The 22,513-nt window shown below is 40.3% G+C and overlaps 1 protein-coding gene across 4 annotated transcripts in view; it reads right to left on the bottom strand.

Annotated features, from left to right (window-relative positions):
• Positions 1 to 22,513, bottom strand: part of slc2a9l2 (solute carrier family 2 member 9, like 2) — a 127,028-nt gene that overhangs the window by 50,687 nt on the left and 53,828 nt on the right. For all 4 annotated transcript variants that reach the window (XM_034586554.1, XM_034586557.1, XM_034586558.1 and 1 more), the window contains 3 exons: positions 14,713 to 14,894; positions 12,182 to 12,292; positions 108 to 209 (listed from right to left, as the gene is read on the bottom strand). In XM_034586554.1, the coding sequence (XP_034442445.1) occupies positions 108 to 209; positions 12,182 to 12,292; positions 14,713 to 14,894 (395 nt within the window). The remainder of the gene's footprint in view (positions 1 to 107; positions 210 to 12,181; positions 12,293 to 14,712; positions 14,895 to 22,513) is intronic.

The raw sequence follows: 22,513 nt of genomic DNA, 5'->3' as shown, positions 1-22,513 counted from the left end.
AGGGATTTGTTCACATTCAAATTGGGCCTCAGTGCTGAGCAACTATGTGACACATCCTCGCAGTGTGTCTTGATTGAGGTCAGTGCTGAACAGTAAGAGCGGCTTACCTGGAAATTGAGGAACACGGTGAGGAGACTGAAGAACAGGGCCATGGCAGAGAACCCAAAAATGAGGAGTCGCTTCCTGCCGATTCGTTCTATCACCAAACCCTGGAGACAGGACAAAAAAAAAAGCAATATAATATCAGATGCATTCCGAGGGTAGTCTATGCCACTGTTGTGTGATTACAGAGCTATCTTAAGATATTGCTACTGGCATGGCACTCGGGATGACAGTGTGAGGGTCAGTCGGCCAGATGGTTGACGGCTGGTCCGTCAACTTTTGTCCAGACTAAATTTAAACATTTATGGTCCCCAGGGGATGAAACTTGCTGACTTTGGAGATTAAATGACTTCTCATTTATTCAGTGTCCCTACGGTGGCAACAATTTTGTTTTTGTAAAAGGCCCAACAGTCATAACTTCCCAACAGTTAGAGGGGTTTGTATGGAATTTGATCAGTTTCATGGTGTCCAGTGATTGAATTCTAATCACTTTGCCGACCAGAAAACTTTTAATCCATCATCTGGTCAAAGTTTCAATTAGGTTTATAACTAAACACCTGCTGAAATACAACAATCATATTTACCTGGCCATTGATTTGAAATTAGAGCTAATTACAGCTGCCAAGGACGTTATGTTTTGTCTGTATGTTTTCAGGATATCGCAAAAACTGCTCAAAGGATCACCATGCATGAAAGTTGGTAGAAGTACCCATTCAAATTGGGTGTGGATCCGGATCAGGGGGCGGATCACTTTCTTTTTTTTAACGTAGCTATGGTACAGTGTTCTTTGACCTTTTCACTAATTCATGGATCCAGATGATAAAAAAAAATCACCTGCATATTTTGGGGACTAATATCTTTGAGTTTGTGAAATTTGGCGCAGCATGATTTAATTTCAGGGGATCGGTGGGAGAGGGTTTCTGTTCTGCCTGTGTTTTCATTGCTATTTGTGCTCTTTGGTGGAAAAGTGGGCCCAGGAAGTACCCATTAACATTTGGATCAAATACAATTAAGGGGGCGGATCTAGGAATATTTCTTGAACATTGCGAGATGGGGTGTTAGCCTTGGCAGAGGTATGCTCTATCAAATGTTAGCATTTCCAATTGTTTTAACAAAGAAGATGAAACATATCGCTATGTGATCAATATCCACCATCTATTTGGGAGGTTGTGCAGTTCCTCAGCTCTCTAAGTCGTACTGTGTGTGATATATAGCAGCATTACTCACAATCCAGGAAACATGAATTTGAATGCAAAGGTTTGCTGAAGGCAGAGGCAGCTTATCATATTTATTTTCTAAACCCTTGAAGCAACCAATAAATTCTACTGAAACAAATTTGGTGGTGAAGTACACCCTATATATAATGTATTGTATGGCACACACAGCGAAATACATATAAAGATTAACTCATGCATAATAATACAGATCGGCTCATCAATAATTCCACAGTCCCTTCTCGCTCAGCATGGGGGCATAACATGGAGACCTGACTCATTCACAGCCACAGTCGAGCACCGTAGAGAGCCCCGAGCAAAGCTCCAACCTCAGCTGCAGGTCTGCTTCCTCCATGGCCTCGGGGCATTAAAGTATTCATGGACTCAACTCACCGAACCAGTGGGATTTCACAGGGTTGTGGAAAAGGTCACTGGTGTTTTTACAGTACGTGTCCCCGTACAGAGGGGCTGCAGAGTGGAGCCAGGTTGGGAAACGACACATAGGGGGCTTTTAATATGTGCGTATGTGGGGTGCAGGGGAGGCGCTGGACAACCTAATCAACTGGAAACAAGATCACAACTTCTGCTGTTCCAAACCCTCCCGCCCCAACACACACACAAAGTCATGCCATCCACACTAGCAATGCCGCAGCTCATTAAAGTCTGTAAAGGCATAAGAGGCTATTTAATAGAGACTATTTATGAGCCTCTGTGTTGGTGTGAAACAGTGTGTGTGTGTGTGTACGACCCTATAACTTAAAGAGCAGGGACAGAAGTGAAGTGACTGCAGGACCGATGTGCTTTTACCAGTCACAAAAACTGAAACACATTAAAGTGTGTTATTGTGTGTGTCCTTGATTCTGTTGTGCTTGTGTTCACTCATCTGTGTACATGGAGTCTTTGGACAACCTTATAGGCCTTTCTCTCTCTCTCTCACACACTCACACTCACACACACACACACACACACACACACAGTCTATTACACATGCCAATAGGACTAACAGATGGTGGTCTGGCCAAAACGATTGTGTCTATTTTGTGCTAAAAAATAACACACTGAACCACAAATGACCACTCTCTCTCTCTCAACGTCAAAATACACAATCCAATATCCCACTTGTTGGCAGACCTGAAGGAGGTCAGACATGGCGACTGCAGCCCCTCAGTGGGCAGGACTTAAGTGTCTGGTCATTATTCATCACATCAAGAAACAGATGAGCCATTAAAGATGAGTCGCCCAAGCTTAAGGTGCAACTGGCCCTTCACCATCCCTGGTTAAACCCTCGGGAGAGGATGTGAATCAGGAAATGTGTCACATAGGGACACATTGACATAATGGTGCCGTGTTTATTTTTCACACCCATGACAATCAATGCACAAAGACGTACATACAGTATAATGTCCGTACAATGGGGTCCAGACTGTTTCTGGAGTTTTCCTTTAACATGTAAAGAATGCAGCAGGACTCAGACGCATTTTCCACAACAAGCAAACCATCGGAGCGTTCAGGTGAGGGGTGGCGCAGCAGGGGGTGGGACATGACGTTTTCATCCCGCTTCAGAGATCACACATCAACACCCGTTTTCATCCTGAGATATTTATATTTTGTGTTTGTCACATGAAACAATTTTTCAACACACCAAGTCGCTCATGGTGAATCCTCCAGATAATCTCCTGCTGTGTTCTCATGGGTTCATTTGGACATTGTCCAGAGTTCTTACCAGGGGGCTGACAGGAGAAACTCAGGAGAATATCGTGAGCCTCTGACTCAATGAAAGCAGCTCTATATCGTCCAGCTCCTGCTTGCATTAGAGGTCTACTGCAGCCCTATGTTCCCCACAGGTCTCAAAGGTTAATTTGAAAAACCCATTTCAGTTAAGGGGATTTGAAAACTCCTACATGGGATTTAAGATCTGTGGACATCCTCAAAAGCAGCTCTAGATCTACTTATTTAGGTTTGCCTTTGTGTTTTTTATGCCCTCTGTCTGTATATGTGTCTTCCTTTATTTGAATCTCCTCTGTGAAGGAATTTGTGATGTCTCTAGTTAAAAGATATGCTATTTAAACAAGGTACTTAATGGAGAACAAATTCTCTGCAATCTGTAAGTATAGCTGCATACATCAGAGATTGTCTCTCTGCCTTTGGAGGAGTAGTTATTTGCAGAGAATTGTACAGCATGTAAAGACAACGTCCGCAGGCGTAAAAATGACCCGAGCTTGAAAATTCATCACAGTTAACACAAAGCAATCATTTACAAAAGAGTATTTATCTATAAAATATGATTAAAAAACAAATTTAAAGAGTGAAGCAAATATTAATGCATTTTAAAAATATACTGTACATGTAGTGTGCGTCTGTATTACTATAAGGCTTTTTGTGTTTCGACGTTCTGCCTGAGGGCTACAGAGTGTGACGACACAGCTGGATGTGTGTGATTTAATGGGTGGTGGCACACACACCATGGTTCTCGTATGTTAGCCAGGCGTGTAGTGACAAGTACGCTGCAGTGAAAAGGCGGCGGCCCAGCGGGACACAGGGAAAGGGGGCACTAGTTCAACAGATAGCGTTCTGCTTTAAGAACAAATATATTATGCATGTTATTTTTCTTCCATAATGTATTTCACAAAGGAGTAATATTAGCTGTGTTAGAAGAATCTGAATATCCTGAATAAATATAGTATAAATGATATAATCTGATCTTTAGATTGTTGAATAAATAAGTCATTGACTGATGATTAATGATGCATTCAGATTTAATGAGATGAAAAATTCATCCACAGCATGAATGCATACAAAGCTAATGGAAAGATTGTGACAGACATGAGTTTTAAAATTGATGGACAACCTTATAGGACACACACACACACACACACACACACACACACACACACACACACACACACACACACACACACACACACACACACACACACACACACACACACACACACACACACACACACACGACAACTAAATCACTGTTTTCATAATCAGTGTAACTTTTTTATATAAATATATATATTATAAGATCATGTTTCAGTCAGAGTTGTCCGCATTGCAACAGAAACACAGCAATTCACTCAACAGGCTGGACTGACTCATCCAGACATCCCATATATTTTCTACACACCTGCTTATTTTGTGCCGTGTCGCTTATCCCAGCATGCATTGTTGCAGCGCTAGGGACAGGTAGCTGGTGCGTCACAGGAGGTCAAACTAATTTCGATTTTTTGTTTACCCAACCTTCATGTATTCGAGAGTGAGCCAAAGTAAGTGGATACAAAGTGCTCTGGTTGCCTCCCACAGCCAAAACACATGAAGATTGCGTAAACTGCAAAATCCAAAAGGAGTTTGATCACAGTGTGTGGGTGTGAACACAAGGACACACACTGAACACACACGGACTAACTGGGTCATGTGGGAACCCAGGTGGCAATGACATTTACCACATTTTTTGTATTTATGTGCGTGCGTGCGTGTGTGATCAGATCAAAAGAAGATCAGAATAAACATATATCCCAAAATAAGAGATTGTTATTATTACTATTAAAGTTTATATTGATTAGAATATTATTCCCAATGATATCAGTGATCTCATGAGGATGTCATCGTGAAGATTGAAAACTCCATCATGAATGGTTCCAATGAACATTTTTCAAGGTACCTACAGATACATCTATATTCTGTGGGTCTATAGACATTACCTAAAGTTATACATATCAAAAAGTATTTGTGATCATATGGTAAGAATTTTAAGTTAAAAGCTGACATATAGTTTCGTAATGTATTTATGCAAACAGTAACAGAAACAACAATCTACAGCTTATTTGGAAGAACCAATTATTCATCATCATATGGTATTAATTGTGTATTCATGAAATGACATTACTACAGTCTACATATAAAAAGTTTGTCTGACCATACCTAAATGAGATCTATACAGCACATGTGCAGGGTATGCATGGCCTCTTTGGTGGTTTTCATTAGGTGGTGTATTAACTCATTTCGCCTGGAAAGAGAAAAGGTTGTAGCAAAAAGAAAGACCGTGTGTGTGTCTGTGTGTGTGTTTGTTTTTACAGTACTATAATTGCAGTGGACAGAAAGCATGGCCACCCTCACTTTTCTCTTCATAGAATTACATGTACAAATCGCACATGACTGACAGTGCATGGGGATTTCTTTAAAACGTGTAACTGTGATTATGAAACTGAAATTCTCGGGACAATGATTGAAAATGTCGCTCAATATTATTCAACTTGATAAAATGTATAAAATAAAAACTAACACGTGAAGTTATTGAGTAATATTTATGTTGTGATGATGAAATAATTAGAATTGATTTGTGAAGGAAAGGAAATCAAAAAACGAATGGCCTTCTGTATTAATGTTATTTATATGAAAGGGGCAGGTAATACAAGATTTGTCTTCTTCCTGCTCCTTTTTGTTCAAGAAATGTGTTTGTGTATGTTTTTGTCAGTGGGTGAGTAGATTATTTGTATTTACCTGCTATTGTCGGCCTCATAAATTCAAGAGGGGATTTCAACATCGAAACTCAAACATCGAGCTCTATATTTGTGTGATGTGTGGTCCCTTGGGACAGGTTAACATCATTATATACACAGGGTGTAGGGACCACCATCTTGTCTCGGGTGGAATCTGTGGAGATACACAGTAAATGTTGTGGGTCTGGCCTCTACTGGGATCAATCTTTATCTTGCAGTTTTCCTTCCACTTCTCATCTTTTTCAGGCCTCTATGGTATGGAGCGCACAGGGTTTTAAGGGAATGGTTTTATCATAGAAATGCGCAGCTACAAGTAATGATGTCCTTGTACCAGAGGTGCGAAACCGCCACAAGCAAAGATAACAACGCATTAATAAGCCGGTGAGAACAGAGGGTGTTAAATTAGCTTGGGACGGGATAACATGTCCAGTTGCTCTGGTCCAAGGACAACCTCTGCCTGTGTGTGCAGGTCAATGCCCTTACATAATCTAATTAAAACAAAAGTTTCCCCAATCATGCCGCAAAGACCTGTTGAGGACATTTTCTTTGCACTGTGGCCTTGTTGCATCATTCTGATATTCTGTTTAATGTGTCTTTCTGTGATCATGCTGCACGGTGACAGCTCTGGATGGCTTCATTAATGCATGTTGGATAAAAGATGTTAAAAGAACACTTTCATCCATTTCATCCATTCATCCTGGAGGGCTGGTGTGGCAGGTTGGAAATCCTGCTCTTTACCAAGCGAGCACTGAATGTGACCACCATGAAACACCATGATGTTCAAGAGCAATGGGTGAGTGGGAGATGACAACGTCAGCTACACTGACGACAAATTTACACAAGCAACATCTATCCAATAATCAGCCTGTATATCCAGAAATCTGTATGTTTAGGGGGCTGAGACTTCTCACACAAGCACAAAAGCCACAACACAAAAACAAAAGTGACCACACAACTGCAAAAGCCTAAATTCAACTGCAAAGTAGCAAAGCAAGTGACTTACTGCAGTAAAGTGAACTATCGTTTGTGAAAACCTGTTCAAGCCAGCCACCACTTAAAATGTGATGCTCGTCTACTTGAAGTGTTATGGTACAGATGCGTGAAACAGCCATAGGAAGAACGGACCTGTACGTAACACCTCGAATGGAAAAGAAGCAATTTTTATGCTGCGACTTGCTTAACCAGGTTTTCACAAACAAAAGGTCAAGCCAACCGTTTTTTTTTTTTGTAATTGTGTTGTGGGCTTGTGTGAGAAGTCTCCATAGAACGTGGAGCGCATACCTCAAGAAGCGTTCCTCTCATCAGCTTCTCACTTAAGATGTAAATTGTTCAGGGCCCAAGGAAGTGCAGTGTGATTTGGACATGTGATTCAGTTGAAGGTCGATCAGCACTCTGTAGCTGCATTGGCCGAGACATAAGTGACATTGCAATGACAACCGATTCTTCGGGGGTTCTTCGTACTGAGTCAAGCTTCACCCAGCAATGAACAGCTCTTTGTGCAACAGCCGTGGTTCAGCTTCAGGGTTCTGTGGACAGATTTAGCGCAAACACTGCACTGGTAGCTATGATCGGTTATATGTTCACTTCCACTGTTAAATGACACAAATAATAATTGAAACTTTAAAATTCCATCTCTTTCACGACAGGTCCCAAGAACTCCTTGTTTTCAAGTAATATTTGAACAGACTCCCATCCTATCAACTTCGATAAAAAATGTCATTCTCATTTTCACACAACAATTGTTAAGTGACAGCTGCCTTCTTCTGTCTTGTCTGCAATCAAGGAGCAACCCTTAATTTCCCTGAAGAACGATATAAGGAGAGGTGGCGTCTTCTGGGAGCCAGAGAACTCCCAAAGCTCATTAGCACCAAACTGCAGAGAGCAGAAAGACAACTCCCTCTTTCCTGGCAGAATTGTGCGGTGTTTACAGGAATGAGTAAACTTCAGCAGCACATACTGAGCTTTCTACAGAGGTTTTTTTCTTCCACCTTCTTGATCTGGAACATGTGAAATCGCTGGATAACATGTCAGAATATATACCGTGCATGATGGCAGCACTGCGAGGCCATTGTTATAAGTGTTAGAGCCAAATACACCCTGCAGTTCTTCTCTTTGACATTAGGAAGCACGAATGACAGGATTTAGGGATTAGAGTCACCGTTCAAATGCTTGCAAATCAAATCGAAAAAAGCTAAAGAAAAAGGCAGCGTAAAGCCGCACACAGGCGCTGATTTGAATATCATAAATATTTCAAGCTCCTGAAAAGACAAATCAAATGAATTGTTCTCATCAGATGTCAAAGTGTCCCAGATTGTGAACATGAGGCTCATACAAATGGTATCTGCTCAGTGTTGAAATATTAACACTAGTCACAAAAAAAGAAAGATGACAAATATTTTCCAAACAAAATTCTATCTTTGTTTTAACTCTATACTTTTCTCAACGATTGTTGCATTGTAGTTACAGATTCTTCAAAGAATGAATATACGCTGCATGACATCTGACGGACCACAAATTCACAGTTCAGCTCCAGTAAATTGTTAGATTGATCAACAGTTTCAGTATCACAACAGATGGATATGTGACTTCAATTCTGATCATCTCTGTCTTTGTTGTGAAAGCCAGTCAAACAGCCCGTGGCTCCTTGTTATCAGTAACACGAGACGGATGGTGTGAGTTGGCTGTGGCTCATGGGGAGATGCTGTTGAGCTGGAGGGGAAACTCTTATCAGAAGGATTCATGTTGGCGTTTGAAGTGAGTCACCTGACAGCTACGTCAATCAGTCCACTCTTCATCTGGCTGCAGATCAAAGTCCTAATCCCAATCTCCCAAATTTGTTATTTGATGTTCTCGCCAGCCTTTTTTCTTGGATTATCTTCCGTTCTATTGCAAAGTTTTTCATTGTATTTTTCTTCATTTGGCCGGTGTGTTGACAGAGACAGGAACACTGGTTCACCTGGGGTAATATGGCATTAGGGATACAGAGTCTAAAACCAGTGACCAAAAGTTCTTATACTAAAGGGCACAAAAACTTCAAACACACATCGGCCGAGGGTCACTACACGTTTTCCAAAAAGGACCAGCTGTTCAGGTTACTTTATTGTTTCTGTGATCATGGCAAATATCACAATTATCTGATTACACGGCCCAAATATTATGATTTCAAGCTTGTGACAAAATAATTGATGGTTTTAAGACAGCAGCGTTGACGACTGACAATGCTGCAGAAACACTGGATAATATACGTCAGTGAGTGACAAATATAAGAAACTTCAGGCTGGCACTATAATTTAGCTTTACCTAAAATAATAACAATAAAAGACTTAATTGTTCATGTGTTTGTGCAGACTTACAAGGGAAGAAGGGGTCTAATGTCAAGTTGACTATGGCTACAGGAAGCTGCAGCTGTGTCTTAATAAAAAAAAATAACTTTACAATGTTTGCTTGACACTAAGTAACACATTTACAGTGTTAACACCTTTTCAGATAGAAAGTGGTTTGTGCTATGCTGGCTGCTGGAATCAGAGCTAAATAAGCAGAGTTTTCTGGTTGTTGGTTTATACATTGTCCCCAACTACACAAAATCCATCTGTTCAAACACACCTGACAATGTGTCATGTAAACTCATGTCATAGAATTCAGGGGTTTTGTTTTCGGACTAACAAATGTCAGTGCAGCTTCCATCTGCATCTGGCTTAGTCGTTTTAGACAGATCCGTATCAGCTTTTCTTCCATTGTGCATTCTGTGTGTGGAGTGGTGTGAAAACCCCTCCTTTCATGGTGCAGGCAATTGAAAAGAATTGGTGGCAGAGCACAGCAGTGCCGCTGTTGCGTACTGCTCAAGTTTAAATCTCACTTAACAAAACTTGCAAATGGGCAAATGAGAGTGTAACCATTAGACAGACCTGCAAAGAGACTGGGCCATCAACATGCCTCAGTGGATCTGACAAATGTAAGAAGGTTTTGTCCACACAGCCAAGAAACCAGTACTACAAGTCTTAAACACAGTTTGAACAGCGGCATTTTCAGGAAATTCAGACTTGCTCAAAAGCTCTTTCAATGTGATGCAATCCTTCACTCCGTCTTGTCTGATCCTGTAATCTGGATCAGTAGCACTGGATTACTCTCAGTATGATAGAAAATCTATAGCAACTGTTATAAGTATTTCAACTGAATACATCAAACTCATTTTCACTGAAATAACTAAAAAAATGCAATTATCCATAGTCTCATCCCATCCTACCTCTCAGGAACACGAGTCATGTGTAGCAGTTTGCTGCTTGAATTGAAGCTGTGATGGAAATCACAATTAAAGAGTTGTCAGGAGATGGCATGCACCCCCCGGCACCCACTAAAGCTGAAAGAGCTGATGATGTCTGTCTGTCCCAGTTACCTGAAGTCTAAATATTTCTCGCAGTGAAAAGATACATTAAAAAGGCATATAATTTCATTTGATATCATTTAAAATGTTTCCTCTGTCTATAAAGACTTTTATAAACACTAGAAACATTTAAAATTTCCATTTTGAATGAGCATCATAAAAACATGTAATTTTGTAATGCACTGCCAGTGATAACAAGGTCGATGGCTTGGCCTTCATATCCACACCACGTGAACAGAACAATGCGTGTGCGGTATTTTTCTGTCAGTCATCGGTAATAAAGTTCTGGGTTGAGAGCAGACTGACTGAAAACTTGAAAATAGCAAAAGGCAACATCTCACTAATTAACATAATTGTAAAGTTTCATTTACAAATTGCAAAAAGTTTTCAAGATTTGTTGCAGAAACCAAATAATTACAGAGGGACAGACAGACATAACTACTCCCCCTTGCATTATACGCCAACAGTAACTAAAAGACAGACTGACAATTCAGTAGAGGAATAACTTGGAGGGTTAGATATAGATGCAGGCTGCAACATCACTCAGCTCCTTGGTACACGGTGCTGGACGTCAGGATGTAATATATATGTATATATTTCTTCCATGTTCTATAGTTTTATTAGTGTTTTATGCAGAGTGATGTTAGTGCATGGCAAACATTGCATTACACTCAAGTGTGAAATACTATAGTATCTATCCAACAAGCTGCCAACAGGGACACTCTATTGAGTCCATTGAGCTGTCTGATGCAAAGTGCTCTCTGCTCCGTCATCTAGTGAACGATCAGCTGCCACAGCAGGAATGAACTCCTGCTGACAGCTCTGCCTCTTCACGTCAACTCAGCCGATGATATTTCATGTGGGAGTATGAGGATAATAACTGAGCGACGAAAACTTCAACAGGTCTTGACCCATGTGAGAACAGTTTGGACCGTCTATAACACCAGAGTTACAAATAACTATAATCACTGTGAATAGACAGCAAAACAAATGAACTGCAGTAATGAACTGAGGGTGGTGCAGACTTACATGAATCTGCTGTTATTTAGCAGGTGGTTGGGGGTCAAAGCAGACATCTGAATATTAAGACCGTTCAAAGAATAAACCTTCAAAGAATAAAAGCGGTGGAAACCTTGTGAACTCCAAACACGTTTGGTACAGTAGAGGGTCCTCCATTCTTTGTGCTCCATTGTCATGATGCTTAATTCTACTCAATGTATTATTCAAGATTTCATGGAAGCAAGCCTTGCACACACATTACAAATAGTATTAACAATAAGCCCACTCACAAAATGACACACAATAGCTATGTCCTGCAACTGAACCCATGCACTGCGCACTCGCCTCTTACACAAGACACACACACACACACACACACACACACACACACACACACACACACACACACACACACACACACACACACACACACACACACACACACACACACACACACACACACACACACACACAACTTTCCACCTGTCATAGCAGGATACAAAAAAAAAATATTCTAGCTCAGTTAAGAAGAACAAAGCAGAAATATAAGGCACTGCTTTTCAGGTCGCACAGTCCATATGGTTGGTTGCAAACCATTTGCGACAGCGCCGTCCATGGAAGGAAGCCTTACCACAAACATCAAGGGATTCAATGGCAACATCACTATGCCACCTTGAGAAGGTTTTGCACCACTTGTCTAAGCACATCACATGTGTCACTATTGTAATTTGTGTTTTGTATTCTGACATAGTTCTATTCTTTCTACGTGATCTTAGGCTGCTGTGATACCTGAATTTTCCCCATGTGGTAATTTAATTAAATAAATTATTATCTCATCTTTACAAAAGAGGAAACAAAATGTATCTATATTCATATCTTTGAATAAATACTCTAGTAATGTTTTAAAATATAGTTTTAGTTACAATTGCAAGCAACACAAATTGCCACGTTTAGCTGTTGAGGCTTCCAGGGGGACTTACTGAGATAATGGCCGCCAACGTCTCTACAGCCCCGGTGCTCAGTGTGATGTAGGGGAGGATGTTCTCGGCAAAGCCCGCTTCCCGAAGGATCCCGTTGGTGTAGTACCAGATCTGTGAGGAAATAAACCACATCTCACTTTTATTGGTCTTCATAGGTTTTACACATTAATCAGCATGAGCAACATACACATAGACAGAAATGTATACATTTAACAAAGGTAATGTTATTAGCATCAGTTCAATTAAAACCTGACGACCATTCATTGCCTGTGTTAAGATTCTTAACAACCTGGACACATGATAAAGGTATGAAACTCCCTGCCTCACTGTTTTCTCTGCATTCTCTCCTCTAACCTATGGTCTGCATTATTCTCTCCAGCTGTCCCTGTGGCAGATTAAGAGGAATGATATCTATATATGCAATTGTCAGAAATTATAAGTTATGACAAAATGAGGCACTGGGCTGTGACACTGGTTGCAGGGATGTTTCTCAGCTGTCAGGTAAACATCAGCTTCTGTGCAGCACCGCTGAAACATCAGGGTGTCCCTCTCAGGCTGTGATGTTTAATGGAATCATTTGACTGTTCTGATGGTGATGGTGGGGGGAGTGAAGAGTATACGACCTTCAGAGTGAACTAAATTACATCCCTGTCTTCTCTGAATGAAAATATATGCAAATGAAGCCTCGTTCATATCTGTGATTATTTAAATGAGCTTTGTGATTTCTGGGCGTCATGTATTTCATTGAAAGTCCATCAACCTATCAAATGTGAAAATATGAAAACTCAATCATGAAAAATGAAGTGAAGTTTATATTATTTATAATATTCACCGTGAATATGAATTTCGGGGGCAAGCGATCACAGGCATTTGCAGGCTTTGTATGCAACCAGCTATGTTGTTCAAATAAAAAGTGTCTTTTTGCTACTTTAGTTCAAGTTACTTAGATAATGTGCATAGTGAATCCTTGTTGTGTGAAGGTGGTCGTGCTGGGGGAGTGACCACATATTAATACTCTTTTACACCAAAAAAAAGGTTTCTGAACGCGGATAAACCTGCTAAAAAGGATTCCTTAGTCATTGCTTGTAGAGGAGTTTACATTTCTGTTTTATTTCCTCAGTGAGGCATGTTCGACCTCACAAACGCACCAAGAACTGAGGCACTCTCTCACCTCACTGTCTGCCCATATTAGAGGGTTCTCCCGAGTGTCATGTTTCCATCACTGGAGCCAATAAAACCAGTATTAAAACTGCAGTCTTTTTTTACCATATATATATACATATATAGTACCATATATGTGAGGAAATACACCACATCTCACTTTTATTGGTCTTGATTATATATATATATATATATATATATATATATATATATATATATATATATATATATATATATATATATATATATATATATATATACTATGTATATGACTCACAGGGATTTGTCACTGTGAGTCATCCGCAGAAGTGTTGAACACAAACAAAGCAAGACAAGTTCACTCTAACTGTTGCAAGAGACTGGTTACAAAAGCTTTCATGATTAATTACTTTTTTTTAGTTTTCATTAAAAAAAGCAGATGAAATGGACTGATGCAGAATATAACCTTCCTCTTAGTATCCGAGAGCACAAGTATTGGGGTCACACCTGTGCGTGCACAGACCCAGAGGGCCACTGTTTGTAGTATGTTGCCACACCTGGTCCACCGACAGACAGGGATGTGATGGTATTGATTTGTTTGTCACTGACAGGACTGTGATAAGACAGCACACCCCAGCAGCTCAGCAGTTAACCGCCTGCCCAGATGATCATTTCAAGATTTAGAAATGATTATGCTTTTACCATAAATTTCTAAAGATTTAAAAATGGAACTGAAATACTCATTTGTTTGTGCAGCTTTACCAGGGAAATAGGGTCATGTTTCATGTTGGCTACAGGAAAAACTCCAGCTATGTCTCAATAAAAGACAGATTTAACAGATGTCAATCGTATAATCGGCACAACACACTCACTAGATGATTTGAAAGTAAGACCACACAGGGCGATTCCAGAAGCTTGAAATCTCACAGAAACCATAATAATAACTCTTAGTCGCAGTTGTATGACGCAAAATCGTATTTGTAACACTTCCCAGTCAGCCCACTCTCATTTGCTATTGCAGGTTGCTGTTGTAAATATCAAACATGATTGATCGAACATTTTTGATATTTATGATTCCAGACAAAGGAGGCTTCAACTCAATCAGTAGGATTAGGACTTTTTTTGTAGTCTCATGAGCTGCTGTCAGACATGCCCAGAAGTCCTGACATTTTCAAAAGGGGCTTTTCTCCTGCCAGAACCTTTCCTGTTTACCATAACCTTTCATGTTTCAACTACCAATTGTGTTGACAAAGGAACTTTAATTAATTCATACAATTTTTACTTAAAAGATACTAGACGATTAGTTTCATGCAGTTTCCTGTCAGATGGCACGAAGAAGAGATTTACAATGAAAAATCGGAGAGAAAAGAGAGCTGGGAGCTGCAGCTTACAGTGTTGAGGCCACAGAGCTGATAGCAGGCCATGGTGATGATGATGGTGATGAGCTGCCAGCGAACAGTTGGGGTCTTCAGCAAATGTAACACAGAGACGGTGTGCAGGGTGCCCTGAGCCTCCGCTCGCACCTCGTCAAGCTCCTGGGACACATCCTTCTTCCCCAAAAACCTCTGGAAGGCTGACACACACACACACACACACACACACAGTTAAAAACATCAACATAATTAAAAACTATATATACACAACATCATAAATTGATCAATTTCTCAAAAACCTTAACACTCACTGAGAATAAATTGAACAAAACATATTAGAGATGCATTATTATAAATTTTATGTGAATGATCTAATTTGTATGCAAACTGGAAGACCTATTAAAAGTAGCTCTTTCTTACATAGAATCAGATTTTTGCACAGCTTTTGTCTATTGATGCACTTTATGGTCTGAATTGACTCTTCATAATGTCCCCATTTGTGTTTCCACTATAACCACATCTGAGTCAATCAGCATTTGTTATTATTCAAGGCTAATTCATTTAACTAGTCGAGCTCCTCACAGGTAAGGTTTTCAAAATATCAACTCTTCGAATGTTCAATGTGAAAAGAGATGTGTGATCCTTCTGTGCACACACAATGCGTTTCTATGAGAACAATGAATGTGAATATAAGTGCCACATTCTAGCCCACTCGTGTTTCACTCTAAATGTTTCCGTTGGGGAAACGTCATTCATCAGCACAATATTACCTTTCAGTGCAGTGCAGACGTTACACAACCCTCTCTTTGCCAACACGGGGGATATCAGGACGACAAATGTTTTAATTATATCGTAGTCCCTGTAGCTTGATGCAGACGAAGACTGGACCTTTGTTTTTGTGACAAATACATTTCAGGAATCTGTATTTTCTGTTCTTATGCAGTTTGGGATCAACATGATTTGTTTTACCAGAATCCTCAGTTAAAATTTGAACTCTGCTCTACTGCAACAAGTTACTGCAGTTGTTATAATATCTCATAACTAATGTAAGAGGCAATAGCCACAAGCATTTGACTAATATATTCTTCTCTCATCTAAATGCACACAGCTAGGATGTTTGTGTGAACAGGTAACCAGCTTCTTGCTATCGTCTGCGGCCTGGCCTGTTAAACGCTGTTTGAACATGGACTTGAAAGTGCTGGAGGAAATATGTTGGTGCAAAGACACTTCTACTCTCACTTTAATCTCGTCTCCTGTAAAGGTTGAATCCCTGGTCTTATGGGAAGTCGAGTGTGGGTACGGGTTGAGGACATGACCGAGAAAAGCACATGTGAGCACACAGAGGGGACAGTGAAAGCAGGTCGTCGTGTTGTGGGAGCTGTGTGGCGGACAGTGCCAAGCGTTTTGGCACAGGAGACAGGAAACTCCAAACTAAACGCTTTGTGAATACCTGATGTTATGGATTGTCTGTGATGAATTTGCCAACCTGTAAGATATTGATGCTTTGTTTGAACTGACATAAATTATGTACACGCCCACTTTCTTGACTCTGTCTCACAGCTGACCCCAGTGTTACCTGTGAGCGGCCACTTGTTGTTACATGCCCTGATAAAGACCAAGTTGAAAGACGCAGACGATTAATCTATTTTTAAAGGCTCTTTTGGCAATGCAGTGTGCTTTGGTCTTAGTCCAACCATTCTCCTCTTTTTAGTTCTGCGACAAACTAAATTCTGGACCAGAGATGGTTGCGTGATGCAGCATTTGGCCTGTGGAATGTGTGTGTGTGTGGGGGGGTTTAGTGTGTGGGTACAAACACAGCTGTTCATACTACAATAAAACAGACAGGTTTTTAATGTTTTAAATACGTGAGATAGATGAAATTCTACTAAAAATAAAAATTGATTGATGTAACAGATGTTTTACCCACAGTCTCAAATATAATTCAAGTATTAGGAAGCAAATAACGGTGGAGCCTGCAGGCAGTGCCTTCAGATTTTGGCTTTGAAAATAAAAAGTCTCTAAAAGGAGTCTCTGGCTGCTGGTTACGATCGCACACTTACAGTGTTGTCAGAAAACTTGTGACTTGGACAACTTTTGATACCTTTTAATACTTTATGTAAAGAACCTTGAAATGGAATGCATTGGATTAAGCCGTTTTATGTTTTGTGCTCTGAGTCGCCACCTGGCATTGGGACGAGATGCACCTTGACAGTCTAACAATCTTGACATGACTTGTAGTGACCCAGACTGTTATCTGCTCCCTCCTGTAGACTTCTGTTGTACTTCAAGGTTTTTGATCTGACTGCTGTAATAATATATATGTCTTAATTAGCTCATTCTAGTAAAGACAATTGAGGCTCATCAAGTTGTTCAAGGCTGAAATGCAATTAGAAATTCAGCCATCTATCATCGGGTATCTTTGAAAAAGATTTTTCTTGAGCCTCCTCAAAATGTAGCCCGTTTCTTCAGAATCTAGTTTTCTGACACACAGATGATAACTTGTATCTTGTGTTTTGCTGCTTTAGCAGTGTTCCACTAAAACAAGCACTCATTTATAAGCTTGTTAAACTATGGTAATTCCATCCTTTCATTATCTATACAGCTTATCCTTTGAGGGTCACAGGAGGAGCTGGAGCCAATCCCAGCAGTTGACATTGGGCGAGAGGTGGGGTACAACGTGGATAGGTCGACATACAGAGACAAATAACCATTCACACTCACATTGATACCTGTAAAGTCCCCAATCAACCTAACCCCCGATCTGCATGTCTTTTAACTGTGGGAAGAAGCTGGAGTACCCAGAGAAAACAAACGTGAAAAAACCCTCCAAAAATCACAGGGAGAACAGTCAAACTCAACCCAGAGAGAGCCAGACCAATGTGAACCTTCTTGCTGAGGCGACAGTGCTAACCACTGTGCCACCCATCTATGGTTAATGTCAACAGTTAAAAGTAAGTAACCACCCGACGTGCATTTGCAAAATCAACTTAGTCCTCAACCTTTTGAAAACACATCTGGTAAAACATAAATCTTCTGGATTGTTTCCGGGGAAAAAAGTGTCAGTGTTCAATGCCAATGTTTCTTTCACTTTTTTCCTCAACATTGAGCGAGTACAGCCAAGGCAGGAGTCACATTTTTTACATATATTTTGCCTTTTTGGTGGCCATTGAATTGCAGAGTATCAGACTATTATGCAGTTTGGAGGTTACATAAATTCTGAGTGTAAAATGGCATCAAGTGTGCGAAACAAGTACCACTCACTGTTGTCGAGAAGTAGACACAAGTGTTGTGTTTTCCTTCCTAAAAGGAATTTCAGGCCTGCACACGCACTTTGTGCCAGTGATGACACAGTGGATTAAAACCCCTGGATTAAATACCCTCCGTGAGGTCTTACTTCTAAGTTATTGTTACATTGATTAGCTCGTGTAAATGTGCACTCCACTGCCTTCCCCTGCTGACAGAAAATATGGAAACCTGCTTTAATCCAAAGTCATACTGTGGCGGTCAATGTAAGTGATGTGACATGATATTAGTGTTTGAGAAAATGGTTGCATGTGCGACGGTGCTGTTGGCCCCATGGAGGCAACCCATTGAAGGTCTCCCTTAGTCCACCCATCACGACACACCGAAAACGCAGGCCAGCTTGCACCCTGAGAAGAATGGGAAACATATCTACCACTGAAACGACCACATTACAAACTAAAACATCACTGTCAACCAATATAGAGCCTCCATTTGTTGTTGTTACTGGAGCTTGCTCCTCACAAAAGACAACAGTGGATGTGTGAGGTAAGCTGTGAGGTCACCGTTTCCCAAACGCTCCGTTTTACATGAACACATGTTGGGTGTTTGTAAAAATCTCAGCTTTAGTGTGGACAGGGCCGGATTCTACAACATTACTGTGGGAATAAAAAGCTGATACCTAATACTGGTGCTAATAGGTCAATATTTCAAGAGGTTTGGAAATGGCCTGCGCTAGAGGGTTAATATGGAGAGACTTTTGCTTGAATTTATGAGAAGAGCAACACCAATCTGTCCTCGACTAGGACATTGTCTTAAACCTCTGTAGCCTTTAAATGTAGGGCAGGACTGCTGTGGCAACAGACGAGATGTGTTGCACACTGCGGGCAGGGCCCCCCCCCCCCGTCAAAATGTGTGTTGTTCCAAATTCCCCAACTGCAGTTTTGTAACACAAGCCAGCGACATGGATCTGCGGCGCTGCTCCGACCTGTGCCAGCAAAACGTCACAGGGAGGAAGTGACAGGAAGTTTGGGCAACATGTCCTTCAACCACACACACACACACACTCGTCACCAGTCGTCCTATGCTCGTATAAAGCACCAGACGGGAACACGACTCTATCAACACAGTACAGCAGCAGCGGTTAAATAGAATCCGAGTTCAGCATAACCTTTAAAGATAATTGGATGCGTTTACAAACCTGTTTTACCTCCCACCATCATGACTTTTATTGTTGCTCGATTTAATGTGTTCTATACTTGCTCACTTCTTTGTTTGTCATCTGTGACAAAAAACAAACATTATCCCGGTTGAAATTGTCTGTTGAAACCTGGAATGTTTATTTGTGAATATAAACAAAAGACAGGTGGCAAGAAGAGAAACCGAGCTAAAAGATCAACTGCACAAAGTTACAATCCATTTCAAAAAGGGACTGTATTTCAGATATTCGTCATAATCCAAGTATCACACTTTTCCTAAATGGATTTAATGAGACAAACCCACATTGTTCTCCAATTCGAGCCAGTATTACTGTTGATGTAAACACACAACCTCAATACACTCTGTAAGAAAGATGTAACCATGGAGATATTCACCTGTATTACATTAACTGAGTTTTACAAGACTCTCACTGAGTGCATCTCCTCCAGTTCATTTACTGATCCTGCAGCATTTTTTAAGCAGCGAATAAAATCATGTCCTGAAGTTTATAAATGCATCTCTTCAGACAGGCATCTCGCCAGATGCTTCCATGGTAAAGTCCTTATTTAAAGCTGGAACCCATTAAGGGCTGCATCCTTCAGACGACTCAGTCTGGAATGCAAGGCCCATCTGAATTGTCCTGCGCTTATTGTTTCAACGTTAGCTACATTAAGCTACCGCACTTACTGCATCTCGACCGCCAGCATATGAACGAATGCTGGGGTAGGTTGGAGGACCCCTTTGGGATGGTAGGACACATTTGTCTGCCCCATTTGAAGGAGCCTGATTTTGGACACAGCTTATATCCTGAAGGAATTTCAGTCACACTTTAGAATCTACCACAGCACTTAAAGTCGTCGTCCTCTAAAATAATCAGACTTCTCCGGGCTACACTGAAAATAAGGTCTCAGTTATTGTCCTCTTTGACCCATGTCATTCATAGTCCTAAAATTGGTTGGTCCCTCTAATTTCTAGTTTGCTTGAGTGGGTTTTATCTTCATTTTAGCTTATAAATGATATGTATTTACATTTTCCTCTTTATTTTTTATCTTAATATTATTTTTAATGGGTTTATTTTCAATCTTGTGTTATATAAACTAACTTTTTTAATCCCTTCTATTTTCATGTGAAGCACTCTGCATGTCATTTCTTCATTGTGAAGCACATTGAGCTGCATTTCTTGTGTTATTAAACAGTAGTAAGTAACCTTGTAAGATTAACACTTTACTATTAATGTATATTCATTAACGTAAGGATTAATTATTCAATTTACCGCTCTATCAATCTAACAGCCACCTCCAGATAGTCAGACCAATCAGATCACATTCCTGTCTCAATGCTTCCTGCATTTACACCTTGCATTAATATGCGTTGATCCCTATCCAGATACAGATCACATGTTAATACAGTACAAAGTTAATGAGATATCATGGTAAATGATTTAATGTTTGCAGATTTTAGATCAAATGAAAAGATGATTCCTCTTATGTGCTCTGAGCAATCTGTTTTCTGATGTTTTTCATTTGGCACCAGATCTATTGTACATAGTGAGGATGTCTTGCCAGATTAAATGAAAACATGTTTCACGATTTATAAAACATTATTTCTTGCCCAGAAAAAGCTTTTAACTGGTCAGTACCCGTCCAGAGCTCTTTTGTCTGTTTCTGACACATAAGCTCTTTCATGAAAAGAACTTCGTTGATCAATTTCTGTTCCTCTGCATCAATAGGACACAGTTTTTGGACAGTTTCCTGCTGTCATCTATATGGACATTCCCTTAAGTGCTTCAAAGCAATCCCCAAAAAGAGACACCTGTGGTGCAAGAATAATGTGTTATTCATGATATGTTGTTATATGTATCGGGTTTTGTTAAAAGGTTATTGTCAAATGAATGAAGCAGGTGAACAGATGTCACCGAGATGTCCTGATGTCACACTTGCACTAGGAGTGGCAATTTCATTAAATAGATTAAATGCATGAAATTGGAGACATTGAACGTCTTCTCCCTCTGTTCACACAGCTTGATTCTTGACAGGCCTGTTTTACATTATATTATATCACATTACATGTATATTGTGTTTTGAATGCATTTACATACATTTACAAAAAGTAGTGAGGCAAACCACAGCATCAAGACTATTTGTTAAAATTATGAATCAAAGTCCTCTGGCAATGAGACCTCACTGAACTTTGATCTCTGGACAAACAGGATATTTCTTTTTGGAAAGAACACAAACAACCAGTCCCCCAGAGTAGCCATTTATAATGTACGGACCTGAACTTCAAAGAGCTCTAAACGCTCCAGAGACAAAGCTGATCAAAGTCGAAGCTGACATCATAGTTTTCTACATGCTTCGTTAACACATGCACTTTGAGCTTTGCCGCTACCCCGTGCTGTTTCCTCTTATGTCAGAGCATGTAAACAGTTGACAGGATCCCACTGTGGTTACTCTAATAAAGCCTGCGTTCGCTGGGAGCTGCGAGTGTTAAAAGGAGTCAGAAAAGAACTGTTTTGGCTCCTCCGTCCTTCTTGGAGTCATACTGTGGTCAAATATAAATCACACAGACATGAAACACATGCAAGCACATCCCTTACAAATAGAGCTTTCTTCAGTATCAAAGTAATCCACTGACCCTTGTACGACCATCCATTGGTACACTGCAAACAGGAACTGCTAATAGCTCATTTAGCATATTTTTAATGGTAAATGGTTTTGTATTTGTATAGTGCTTTTAAGGAGTCGCTTTCAAAAGTGTTAACAAATATTTTTAAAAAACAGGCTCATAAGTGGATACTGGTACCTGTTGTTCCCATCAGATTAACAAAAACTGTTTTACTTACTCGATTATTAAGATAAAAGACAAATTTCAGAACAAGTTCCACCAAAGGAGGTGGTCTCGGTCTGGATAAGACAAACCCTGGTTTGGATCATTTGCAGTGTGAACATTTTTTTTTGGGGGGGGGGGGGGGGGTGGCTCTGACTTTCAGACCAATTGCAGGAAGTTAAGACAGCATTAAACAACAGAAGAAGAAAAAGAAGCAGATGTGGTCAACAGGATTATTTGTAGTCAATATAACACAATATAATGTTTGAACAACAAGGCCGTTCATTATGCTGGTATAGTAATACCATAATGATATTACAGTGGCAACGAAATTAACAAAGTGATGCCCACAGCCAGGACATCAGGGTTAAAGTGCCCAGAACGATCCGTATTCATGATCCGACACCATCAATTAATAACTAAATAAATGTGACCGTCAATTTGCGACACACACAAACTCCTGCAGACAGGAGACGTGGTGTTTTAACTTCACTGTTGGAGATGAAGAGACTCCCTGTTTATCCTAAACTTTTTTCGGTCAGTATAACCGTGA

This window comes from Hippoglossus hippoglossus, chromosome 5, assembly GCF_009819705.1.
Source record: "Hippoglossus hippoglossus isolate fHipHip1 chromosome 5, fHipHip1.pri, whole genome shotgun sequence".
Taxonomy (NCBI): domain Eukaryota; kingdom Metazoa; phylum Chordata; class Actinopteri; order Pleuronectiformes; family Pleuronectidae; genus Hippoglossus; species Hippoglossus hippoglossus.
The sequence above is the reverse complement of the archived record's forward strand: the minus strand, read 5'-3'. Positions and strand labels throughout refer to the sequence as shown.